The sequence below is a fragment of the Diprion similis genome, chromosome 8 (genome assembly GCF_021155765.1).
Source record: "Diprion similis isolate iyDipSimi1 chromosome 8, iyDipSimi1.1, whole genome shotgun sequence".
Lineage (NCBI taxonomy): Eukaryota > Metazoa > Arthropoda > Insecta > Hymenoptera > Diprionidae > Diprion > Diprion similis.
This window is the reverse complement of record NC_060112.1, coordinates 26,189,737-26,203,229: the sequence shown is the minus strand read 5'-3', so window position 1 is coordinate 26,203,229 and position 13,493 is coordinate 26,189,737. Positions and strand designations below refer to the sequence as shown.

The 13,493-nt window shown below is 40.2% G+C and overlaps 1 protein-coding gene across 1 annotated transcript in view; it reads left to right on the top strand.

Annotated features, from left to right (window-relative positions):
* LOC124408679 (trissin receptor) overlaps positions 1–12,747 on the top strand; it is a 39,896-nt gene extending 27,149 nt beyond the window's left edge. Inside the window, exons 2-3 of the mRNA XM_046885805.1 lie at positions 10,355–11,006; positions 12,336–12,747. Coding sequence (XP_046741761.1) covers positions 10,355–11,006; positions 12,336–12,741 — 1,058 coding nt within the window. The 3' untranslated portion in view covers positions 12,742–12,747. The remainder of the gene's footprint in view (positions 1–10,354; positions 11,007–12,335) is intronic.
* Positions 12,748–13,493: the final 746 nt, after the last annotated feature.

The following is a 13,493-nucleotide window of genomic DNA, read 5'->3' as shown; positions in this document are numbered from 1 at the left end:
ATGAGAAAACAGTGCTCCAACGTACGTATAAAGTTTCTGCAAGGTTCAACCCTTGATTAGCTAATGGGTGCGTTAGTACACCTCGATCCTAGTTTCTTTCCCAAACTCATCCCACCGCTGACACCAGTTTCCTCGTTTCAAAGCGCAGCTTGCGATAAACTAATTTATGCGTGACTCGATCTCGGTGTTCAAGGAACACACATTTATCCCAAATTCGATTCGATTAGCAGTGTTCCGAAAATTGATGATGACTTAAACAGCGTCTCTCCGTCTTTTCACAGCCGATTATGTTTTTCACTGTTTGTTTTCTGCGTTCACTGTATCCAGCCAGTTACTCAGCGAGATGTGATTAGGTTATTATGAAGCTAATATGCCCGCGTCTGACAGCTGCTAACAGAAAATCGGTCTCACCGGCTATGGTAAGGTATGTGAGAGAGCATTGACGAATGGCGTACAGCCGTGGCAAAAAAATCTTATTTCGCCACGGGCAATATCGAAGGGTTGCGAAACGATTCTCAGGAACACTTCAACCCTGACCTTTTCCCTGCGGTATAAAAAGTCCTGGAAAGTTTACCGTCGCAAGAACTCGACGGAGTGTATCTAAAACTTGAGAGGAATTCGATTCTCACTTTTGTGGAAATTACCTGGACAGTACCAACGGCAAAAGGCACCATGCAATCATTAGAAAGTCAATTTTCCAGATCTGCTCTACTATTCGATATTCTATAATCTGTAATGACTGAATTTTCAAGAATTTCAATTACACCTTAAGTCACGATCCCAGACTCGAAACTTTTGACCATTATCTCAAGTTAGTTGCGTTCCAAAAGCCAGGGCGAAATGGCAATTACTGGCACTATTGGATACGCTTTTTCCCATACGACGTTGAAGTTTGAAATTGGAGATACACAAGTTTATATGTACTGTGAACAGTACGGTAGAAAAGTTTGCCGGCTTAGGTGAATCATTCGTAGGAAAACCATGAAATTTTGGTAAATTATATAATTGTTATTGTATTTAGTTTGGAATTGAATTCACTTCGGAGTTGAACAGTGTTCGAATATAATGCTTGAAGTTGCGCCAAACTGATTTGCGAATAGGATGTGCGAGGGATATAATTATGTGCAAAAGTAGGCACGTCGTGTAATTACGTAAACGTGATCTCGGAACTACACGTAGCTCCGGAACATTTGTGGAATCGAAATCGTTGCCCACCTCGAAGTTTCACCGACGTGTACGGAATCCCCTAAATGAAAACCAGCGATGCGTTACGAAGAGGATTGAGAAGCAGCTATAAGGGAAGACTCGGGGGTTATTTCGACCGCCAATCGATACCCACGTAGGTATCACCGGCCGGTATACATAAAGCGGGAATTTATGCAGCGAGGAAGCCGTCGTACCTAATTAGTTCCTTTGACCGGATGTTGAGATTCGCTGATCAGAAGTCGAAGGTCTGCTCGAGTATGCAGAGCGAACGTATCGAAAACCAATCATGGTTCCAATCAACGGTCTTACTGCAAAATTATTCTGGGTTGAAGCAGTGCGAATTGGAAAAGGATAAAAAAACAGTGATTCAGGCTTACAAATTCGGGACTCATCCTGTTGTTTGTGTGGAATAATGTTTAGATAATTTCTGATATTGATTCATCGTCGATAAGAATAATATTATAATAAGTGAAAAAAATTACGGTTTAACAATCACGTAAACAGGACTGGGATTTCAATGCTCGAGGGAAAATTATTAATCTGTCTGGTTTGGATTTGTACGTGGATGATAATCTGATCGCGGTTGACAGCGAGACCACCGTGTCGTCCTTAGAGACATCTCACGACAAGCCGGAGGTCACAGAACGGAGAAATATTTCCAGTCCCCGATGGATTGGACGAGGGCTTGAAGTTGCCAGGAAATCCTTGAGGAACGGATGCGCCTGCAATCTTGCAATGAGTAGCTTTCGAGGATGGTTTGGTGAAATTTATTGTCTTCCTGACAGGGCGTAGATTGCTTCTATATGTATAGTCATCACCCCTCTCACGGCGTTCTGCAGATTACATAACCTTGCATACAGATTATTATTTCTCACACCACTCGACAAAAGCGAGATTTCACAGGCGCTGGTGACCATACGTGATAGTTTAGGTAGATACCTGTAAAAAATTCTCCAACTCACCCTGAGTTCATTTCTCTCAAATTAGTTTCTATCTGTTTCCTACTAAAAACCTTATACAGTAAGTCACGCTGTAATTTTCTTAGAGTTCCAAAAACTCAAGCAATTAACTATGTACAATTTTCCAGTTCAACCAGGGAAAAACTTTCCGAGGACAATTCCTCTCGAAGATAATTTTCGTACCTACTCCTCAAAAACTCTCCACTTTTATACCGTATACTTTATCTGTCTGCACAGCTCGAGGGATGGTCTTCTATATTTGCCTACCGACTTAACTTACAGTTGAACATCAACAACGTCCTTCGGTCTGCCCAACGATTCGTAAAGATTACACGATGTATTCTAACCAAAAATTTACTGCAGAGGTAATCGAGGTCGTTTATCTTCAAGTTTTACTGACCGAAAAAAACCTGATCAATTTTTTTTTTTTTTTATTCTTCTTTTCACCAGAGTATCACTTTTGCAGTAAGCGAATGAGCGCTGAACCTTCTACTCACCCTTCCACGGGATGATGAGTTAATTGCGTTCATTGTTTGTAGCGTAAAAATCTTCTCCAATTACTTTAGTGAGCAGATAGAGATCTCCCGCATAAAAATTAACGGCGGCGGCATAATTTATGAGGAATTTCTTATCGGCAGTAAAAATTGCCACTCTTTGTTTACGATCACTTACTATGTTACGAACTTTTTACGATACCCCAACATTTACGATAGAAGAATTCTCAGATCCTGGTCTACTGCTACATTCCGTGCTTCTATTCTACAATGCTTTTTCATCGTACTTTATTGATTTCTTGCGTTAAATCGGATACCAGTTGAAACAAAGCTTTCAAATCCGAATTAAAACATAAACTTGAAGAATAATTCAAGGCCTTTGCTGGAACCCGGTAACCCAAAGTACTGGGCCCCAAAGGTTCCCGCACATCCAACAATTGGCTACTTCCTCTTCCATACATCCAATTACCTGCTAGTAAGCAGATCAAATTCTTTCCAAAGTCTCCAGACCATAATTCTACCCAGAAATCTTACTACCAAGGTGTTGTCACAGGCGCAGGCAGTTTACAACGTCGTACTTCGGATCCACATCCTCAGACCCTTTTCCGCTAACAATGTTGCTACAGCCGTTTTCCTGAGGCCTGATCATGAGATTCGCGTGTAGTAAACAAGTCGAGTATCATAATCTGCCCCTGGATAAGGCGAGCAGACGACGGACGAACGAGGCTGAGAAAAAGCTTTTCAGTCCGGGCGTTTTCTTATACTTTTTCCAAGCTTCCGTCCCTCGGTAAAAGCAACAGGAAGAACAGACAGAATTAAGTAAGTAGAAGACATCGGTTAGGCTTTGCGATGTCGCATTAGAAGCAACCTCTCCTGATGGATTACTGTCGACCTTTCGTCACGACGGTATCATTAGTATCATGCTGAGTCCGTAATGAGGCTTCTGAATTCGTGCAGCTGCTACGACATACTCTCTTTCAATCTTGGGGAGCAAAAGTTTGGATAAATGCGCCTTTCATTTTCAAACAGTGAATTCTGGCCCATCCGTCGACTTCGTTATCACACAGATTGTCCTGAGGCTTGGAATTGACTCGAGAGAATGAACTGCGCAATTTTCTTTTGTTTTCTTAGCTTTAAAATAAACGGCTACGCGCTCTGGCTGTGCTCAATGTAAGCACTGCCAGTGGCACTTTGGCTGAACAATTACGACACCTCTGTTGAGAATATCTTAGTGCCAAAGTTCTGCTCGAGGCGAGAACAAGGTAGAGGGCTCATTACTATTCACAGGTAGTGCATGTCGAAATAGTTTTACAAGCTACACCCTGAGGATAAACAACGTCGTTCATCAACTTCATCCACGATGCAACTTGTGATTGTTTCAGTATTTCCAGGAGTCGAAAGTATTCGGAGAATCTTTCGATCCTGCTGAGTCTTTTTATGGATCCAATAAAATAACCGGTGAAACGATCCTCTGCTCAGGAGATTCACTTCGAAACTTAACATTTGGTGGCAGCGGTTGGACCCGCGTTTTGCAATACTTGTCTCCTAGCTCCTGTCTCGATACGCTGCGTTACACGGATACTTTATACCCCGGGAATTCTCTTCGTAGATGGTTTCGGGGTGGTGAAAACGGGGTGGAAGGATGCGTGGAATCCTAATAAAGGCACGTTCGCTACATCGGCAGCGCGAGCTTCGGATACACCGATGCACGTATAGCTTGGCGTTCGAAGATCCGCCCGCAAAGCAAGCGAACGGCTGTACTCAAATTTGCATTTCTGGCACGTCGTGGCAACTAGGCGAGGAAACTGGGACAGTGGCACCTGCGGTTGACCTTCGCCACCCAGAATCTGGTCTGAATTTTTCACTCCTGCTTCCGTGTTTCGTCTTTGCGTTCGAGCAGGCTGGCTCGACAATGTTTCTACTCGATAGTTGAGCCACGTTGAGTACTTATCGAACTATTGTGTTTTAACCTGAATGCCAAATAGTTAGACTAAAGTCCGATGGACAAGTTAGACACGTAGATGCTCATGAGACGTCCTATCTAGATAACCAACCTTCTATGGCCGATGCCAACCGGCGTTAGTTCCTAACAAGACGCGTAATGTGAAGAAATGTAAATGCCTATTAGTATAAAAAACTATAAGCATTCTATCAGTCCACCGTCGATAAAACAGATTGAGCAAATAAAAATGATTCATTATCATATCAAACATGGCTCCAAAATTATCTAATGAAACGTGAGGCTACACCGCGAATAGGTAAACCATAAACCATGTCGCAGCATGTGCTGTTGTATTATGCCTGCATCGGTATGTTCCTCCGCCAACAAACAAATTACTGCGACGCTTGTTTGTCGCATCTGCGCCATGCACCATCCGCAACAGTTCGAGCTGATCTCCGCGGTTTGATTAACGGGGAAAATTTATAGCCACCCGCGGATGAACCTTCGTGATAATTTTCTGGCACAGCTGGTATTTCTGATTTAATAATTACACATCCAGCTATTAGAAAATGGCCTCATGACGTCAGAACCTGGTTGTCGGCGCCATTTTGTTACCACATAACCTATGTTTTTAATTTTAATAGCGGCAAATCTTAATTCTTGGGATTTCAAATTACTCATGTCCTGTAAATTGATGAATCGTAATCAATAATATTATCCGTTCTACCATCCACTCGCGGAAAAACACAGTCAACAGCTGGCTGTCAGCCTGGTTGCATTAGTTTGATTTTTGTCCACCAGACGGCACATTGCAAAATGACAATCCCAATAATCCAGAGGTACGAAAATTTTGGGAAATTTTTAGAGTCGTGACTGACGGCTTGAAATTCAACCGAAGGTCAATTAGCTGTAATAAATAATTCTTCAGGGATGATAAACGCTGGATTAAATTTAGCCGAGAAAATTCTGGCCATCAATATAGTATGTGGGTTCATGCTTATGAATTTTAAAAATATTCTCATCCAAGTTTTTGTTTCGCACAGAACACCCTTCGAACTTCTCTCAATATTAGAGCCCGCATTGTTTATACACGGCTCTGAAAAGCTTGGCCTAAAAAAAACAAAGTAAATATATTAAAATTACACGGTTCAACGAACAAAAGAGAAGAGAAGGCCTGAGTGAACTTTTCCTTATCGTTATCCAGCTACATTATCGAGGGGTGAAAGTTTCGCTTCGTAAATTTTGCGAATCTTATTCCAAATTATATTTGAATTTCAAAACACGGCAGAGAGGCTTGCTCTCACTTATCTGGTCGAAGAAAGATTTCGTAAAAGTTTTTCAGCTTTTTGACTAACACAAGTCCGTACTGATCACGACTGATTCATTTGTTATTCTTTTCTTAACAGTTCTCTCATTTATTTTCACCTTTTCCATGCGTAATATGATTTCCGGAAATTTTATTTGTGCCTCGCGGAGAAAGTAAAATAATTTTTTTCCCTAAAAACACAAATAAAAATGATGATATATATCTTGAGAATGGATGAATGGATTTGAATGAAATTTGGTACCCTGAGGTTTTTGGGTCGCTAATCACGAATCTAAGGTCAGATTTATGCTTAAAAAAAAAACTGAACACATTTGGATTTGCATTAGAATTAGTACTCGACGATTTGTTAGGTGGCTGATTACGAATCTGAAGTAAAATTGCAAAATCCAAAATAGCGATCCAACATCGTTGGAAAGAATCTAAAAAAATTCCGATTTTAGTAGAAATTCGTAGGTGGAGGTTCTTAGATCACCGATAACCAATCCAAAGTCAGACTTCCAAAATTTGTAATGGTGGACCTATTATAGTGGTTCAAAATAAATAAAATCGTCATATTTTCATGTAATATAGTATCTGAAGGCTTTAAAATTATTAATCACGAATCTGAATTTGTAGTTCAAAATTCAATTTGGATATAATTCTTTTCTCTATAAACTTGGAACCTGCCGTGTTAGAACGAGAAGTTTGAGGACTGGCTCATGGCCAGACTACAGCCGCTTGTTAACCAGAACATCCGTGTCACTGCCTTAGTTTGAATGAAGATATTATGCATTTTTGAGCTCAGGCAACCGGCAGTACCCAAAATCGATAAGCAATTTCCAACACCTGTTGACCTTGCATGAAATCTAACGACCTACTCTGCTTAAATACTCCATAATCGTAAAATATTCCAGATTCAAGCCACTGACAGAAAAAAATTCGCCGGACGAGAGGACGAGAGAATTTAATTAAAGTTGGGGTTGATATTAGCGAAATTAAACTCTTCATTTCAAAGTCAAATGAGTTAGCGATATTATTTAGCCCCGCTATTTTAAATACACTGACACATGTAAGCACAAGATTGAATTAAAATATAGCGTAACTCTCTTCTGAGTTACTCACAGAATAATAAGATTCGTTGAACGGAAAGAGGAAATCAAACAGAGGAAAACAAGTTATCAAGGAAAATGGTTTTACTCATATTATCTATGAAGCCATGTTTCGTCTATGACGACTACTAGATCAAGGGGGGGGGGGGGGGGGGGGCGAAACAGGTGGTTTCACCCTTTGTAACAATAGCTTAGCCAACTTTCATACACTCCGCAATTAACTTTTTATTCGTTCTTTATTAAATTCTCAGACGGTGTGATAATATCGCATTGTTCGTTGTTCGTTGGTGATATAAAGACTCGAGGCGTGTCATTGACGTCACTCGAGAAGCCAACGAAGGGCTGGCTGCCTATTATAAGGCAGGCTTTTAGAACAGAAGAATAAAAATATAACCATACTTTCTAAACACTCGATCGATCGATCGATTTATTGATTGCTTCGCTAAAGGAGAATTGAACTTGCGATATGTGGACGGAAAATCTTCTCCCAAAAATTCGTACCACTTGGACAGCAATTCTGGAAATGTAAGGAACAAAATTTGCAACTCAATTTGCAATCCCATAATCACCTATTCAATTGGGCAACAGATTTGCAGATAGAGTTTAAATCGAAAGCCTATAATAAATATGCTAAGATTAGATGTCGAATTTATTATTAAAATTAAATTTATCGTGATTTTCAAACTTTTTCTATTTTGATAATTCAATTGAATATCACAAATTGCAAGTAAAGGGCATAATTTATTTTGCTAATAATCAGATCGCAGTTTTCGATATCAAATTTTGTTCATTACGAATTATCAAAATTGTTATTAAGTATTAACAGATTCATCAAGATTACCAATTTTCTACGGTATTTAAAGCAATATTTTTGAGGAAGATTCTAAATAAAATAAATTCAAAACGTCGGAGAAATACTTGTTTCGTGAGACCTTGTTCATTGGAGTTACAATTTCATGCCAATCGTCAAAGTTTGGAGTTTCATCAACATGTCACCCTCAGGTTATAAGCTGACGTGATTTACCGGGTTCAAAAAGTTCAAAAGTCAAAAAAAAAAAGATTCCAATATGATGTTGAACGTAAAACACGAATGAAAAAATACGATGAAATGATATTCTGTATAAATATTTTGTCGAGACTGTAGCTCGGGGGAATATCAGTTATTCATATCGATATCAGAGCAATGCTAAAAAAATGCGGCGACAAATTTCCGTCTAAACGTCACTGGAATTGTACGGCCGAGGATTGAAAAGGCGACACGGACGATAAATAAAGCTACGTATAGGTATGTATAGTGGTATAATAAATCCCAGGAATTTCCCTCCGGGAAATAAATTAGAAATTTTTCATCCCTGACTTTCGGCGTTAGTAGCTGAAGATGGGAATTACAACGCTTAACAATGCCCATCAAATTGCATCACGAGCTCAATTCAATTTCACTCGAAAGGCGAGACTGATGGGCGGGTAAAATTAGTAAGGTTCTTGCCGATCTCAAAACTTACATAAACCTCCCGAGAAACTGACGCTTTTCATTACTCACGACGGCTGATCACAGGACATTGATCTACGAGGCACAGAGCGCGGCGTTTCTCTCTAAACCGTCTGATTTTTCCGTCAATTATGCAAAGAGAGTGAGAGAGAATAACTGATCGGCAATTATTGAATTTCTCGACGGGTAAAAAAAACGAAACCCGTAGATATGCCTTTGGCAAATTATAAGATTTTTCTGTAACAAAGAACACATTTTCTCGCTTGTGGTTTTTTTTTTGTTTCTTTTTTTTCTGAGTGATTCCGAATTTTAATTTATTACCTACTCAAGTGAAGCCTTGTACTCGATGCTCGCTTAGGACGAATAAGAATTCGCTGAATAATTGGAAAGAAGAGTAATAAAAGAAGTATTTCATAGTTACTGTGAAGTAACGAGAGTTCGCTGCGGGAAGAAATTTGCAAATTTATTACGTTTTAGATTTTTCGACAGGCGTTGTAGAGAGACAAAAAGAAGCAGTGACGGATTTATACATTTTCACTATTCGATACCCTAGTTGACAATCATTTTATTTATAACTTTTTAGTCAATGAAATTATAACTTTATGATTTGTGCACTATCGTTCTAATTACATCACCTTTTTCCCGTAATTAGTATGATTGTAATGCAGGGGATCGATGTGTCAGTTCCTTGATTAGTTTTACAACCCAACGATTTAGTTAACATTGAACGAGAAATAGTTTTTGTACAATTATGTACTGCATGGAAAAAAATGATCGCGAATAAGTATAATAGTGCGATTATTAAACATTATTGTTTAAAATGGTAAAATTGTGGTTTTGATATTTAATTGAAAATATTTATTATACAAATGCTAAAATTAAAAATTTGTATGTAGAAAAGTAATATTTGAGAGAGGGTGACGATATGTCAATTTATTACTTTTGTAATGCGCAAATATGAGCGTGAAAATCTGATATTACCTTTGATGCTACCTAAAGCCTGTAAACATTGGCGAAACGCGTTTCAGACCTCGAAATGGGCGAAACAAAAATTAGAGAAACATTTGCGCGGATATTGGAGAGAAATTATGGAAAAAAGCTTTCACGCTGTAGCAGCATCACAGCTGTAAAATGAAATTTTGAAAATCGAACAGCCGTCGAACATATCTACGAACAATTTCATAGATAGACATAAAATTAGACATAAAATACGACAGTGAAAAAGAGCTGTTGGGGATATTGAAAAAAATTTTAATCCCAAGTCAACAAGAATGTTAATTTTTTACACCTGAAAAGCGAGATGAAAGTGGCATATATATTATTCGCTCTGTACTTTTTCCCTCATCTCTGGGACCAGAGTTGCACTTTTCTCCCGCAAACTAATTTTTCCATTTTGAACTACGTCTCTCTTCGTTATTAAAAAACTTTCAATAATATTATAGTTTTGACACTGACAGATCACACTTAAAGGAAAAGACTTTAACGTCAAGAATGTGGCCACAGTTGAGTCGCAAATAAAGTCCTATACGGTCCGTAGCACAGGAATAAAAGTCGATTATTCCCTTGATACATAATGTAAAATCAAAAACGCAAACAGTATTATAGCCCATTTAATTTTGTGTTCCGGGATAGAAATAAGAGCTTATATAACGCGAGCATGTTCTACACGATTTTGCTTTTCAATATAAAAAAAACGCCCCCGTTATCTAGATCCTTGAACCACTGTCACAAATCATTCGACTTCACAGGGTTTGTTTCCGGTATGTTTTATTAACATACGTATACGAGAGAAAAAATGCACAGAATTCAATAAACAAGCGATATGAAAATCGTGTTGTCCTTGTTCCAGGAAACCTGTTGGTCATCCTGGTGGTGTCCTTTTCGCGGCGACTCCGAAGCATAACGAATTTCTTCTTGGCAAATCTGGCAGTGGCTGACCTATGCGTGGGAATATTCTGTGTCTACCAAACCTTGACGAACTACGTGGTGAACAGCTGGCTGCTCGGCGACTTCCTCTGCAAGGTCTACATGTTCGTCCACGCGCTGTCCTACACGGCGAGCGTAATGATCCTGGTCGTCGTCTGCTCGGAACGTTACCTGGCCATTGTCCACCCCATAAAATGCAGGGCGATGTTGACCCGGAGCCGGCTCCGCGTCGTCATAGGCCTGGTCTGGCTGCTGGCCGCCATCTATGCCTCGCCCCGTTTCATCTACGTCGAGACGATCCAGAACCAGTTGCACACCGGCGGCGTCGACGTAATCTGCATAGCCAACATGAAGAAGCACAACAAGAACGTCCTCGACGCCGTCAACGTCATCTTCCTCTACCTCCTGCCCCTCGTCGTCATGTGCTGTCTCTACACCAGGATCGGTGTCGGCCTTTGGAAGAGCGGTGCCGTCCTGGGTGGACCCGGCCTCGTTGCCAGGGCGAGAAACGGAAGGGTCAATCACGTCCACACCTCCAGCAGGAACATCCTCAGGGCCAGGCGAGGCGTTATAAGGTAATCGCTGAAGGGGATCGACCCCCGTCGCAGTCAATTAGAGGAATATTTAACCTGGTCGTCGTACGTCGCATGGTTACCGTTAACGACATTCTTTTTAAAAAATCCCTTTTCCGCAATATTCTAATGGGCTACGCAGTCAGCTTTTGCGTTTTCGTGAGGGGTGCTGTGCTGTGGTTTCCGTTATGGCAAATTCGATATTTGGGATATTTTTTCCCGGGGAGATTTTTGCCGGCCACTCGTCGACATCTTTGCTATTACTCCAAACTCGAAAGTGTAGCTCTTTGTTTTAAAATTCGTGCTCTACATCGTTTCACTCATCTTTTCTCGTCTCGATACTAACCTAACATAGATAAAAATGGCAATAAAGATATTTGTAAAATTTTTTTCACTGAAAACTTTTTATCTTTTAAGAATCTTTTGTCTTTTGGCTTGTTTGGATTCCTAATAGGACCGTTAATGTAGGCTTTCTAAGCTTCACGAAGCTTCTCACTTTTGTTCAATTACCCTCCAAAATCGGACACTTTGATTCGAGATTTTTGCAATATCGAAAAAGCAGTAACATGCACGAGAAAAGCATGAAAGTTCCTTTTCCCTGCTGCTATGTTCGATAAAAACTTGTAATTCCATATGCAGTCGGCAGCTTCCTCGTTTTATGTCACGCATCATTCCTCCAATATGTGGTTTCCAGATAATATCTTTCACTTATTTCTTCGAATATTAAAACAGTGAAAGGAACAGATCGTGATTTATACCTGAAAGTTGATGTTGGCTCGTAAAACGAGAGTCATTTATTCGATCAAAATGAGTCAGAAATTTCAAACTTTTTTGCAAGTTGAATGGCGTGTAGGTTAGGAACAATCGTTGTCTACTGTTTTGCATTGGCAAAGAAATTTTCAGCACGACACGCGATGCAAAGACCGCCCGAAGTTCATCCCCTTGAGTAGGTACATCACACCAGCTCTGTACCGTAAATTGGATCACGGAAAACCCGCAGCAGGATACGAACCACCCATCGCCACCTCCCACGAGTATCGCTCTACTATACCTATAATTAAACGTCAATCTCTAACAAAATTTCGCGCGTTAAAAACTGCCGGTGAGACGAGCCAAATATAGGTCTCGACGTACCATTTCCTTTATTCAAAGAAGGGTGGGCGAGGTGTCAATGTCACTGGAAAACCTTCCACGTGACTTAAATGTGAATGTATAGTTAATCGATTTCGAACAATAATATGTTTAGATCGATGGAATGAATCTTGATGATCGTTTTCAAAAATCGAAATAAAGTCCTGGAAGTCGAGCATAGCCTTTGTCCCATGATTGCAGAATGCTGATCGCAGTCGTCGTCATGTTCGCCGTCTGCAATCTGCCGCAGCATGCAAGGATCGTCTGGCTTCACTGGGATCCGCATTACGACAGGAACTCGGACTTCAGCACAATCCTGACGGTCTCGACGTTCCTCATCTCCTACGCAAACTCCTGCCTGAATCCACTTCTCTACGCGTTCCTCTCGCGTAATTTCAGGAAAGGCATGAAGGAGCTGGTGGTTTGCAACCCCCGAGGCCAGGGTGGCCGGCTTGGCATAACTGGACGAAAGGAAAATGGCCATAACACAAACCTGCCCCACAGTTCGGTCGTCAGATTGAGCTCAGCTCATGACAGTCCCAACACGACTCACACCACGCAGACCATCACGAGGCAAAACACATTCGGAAGGACTTCCTCGGCCTGATTGAGGTCTCCTTATCTACATTTTCATCCACATCTAAGGGAGACATCGATCGACTAGACTTATTGGACGAGGTGCTTACTTCCATTTTGGGGGCCTAATTGTTCCGGATTTCGGACACTTTGGTTACAGTTAAACGGTGATGTAAGCGATGGATGATTGCAATAAACTTGCAATTTAGTTTCAAGCAAATATCCCTTGAATACCTTAATGCAGAACTTTATACATCCGCGTTCTGTACAGTGTATAGATAAAAAAGCTTCGCACAAACTTATCGTTACATGCAAGTTTCACCTCTCAGAAAGTGACGAATTTCTTTACTCAAGATTCTACCCACCTGCAAATATGTGTACAAATTTCAAAGCTTTAACAGGTGATATTCTGTTCTTCTAGTACAACCTTGTTAAAGTATTTCATTGGCTATTGAATTGAGCCTAAAAGCTGTCAGATTCTGCGGATACCTTGAGTCTTCTGAAACTGAATTGTTAAGTGGGCTGTGAAATAGTTACGTTGGCTTTGTAGTATACAACGATTATGAGTAGGTTATATAAGGGATCGGCTGAAGTTGGACATTCTGTAATTTATTCTCCTGTTGAATAATTTATATCGCCGTAAGTAATGTATATGTATAATAATATAGATACATAATGTACATGTATAGCTGTTAAGTTGTAAGATGTTTAAGATCCTTCGATTCAAATAATTAAAGAGTACAAAATTCATTCATTCGTCCAGAATTTTTCTTTCCTGTCAGC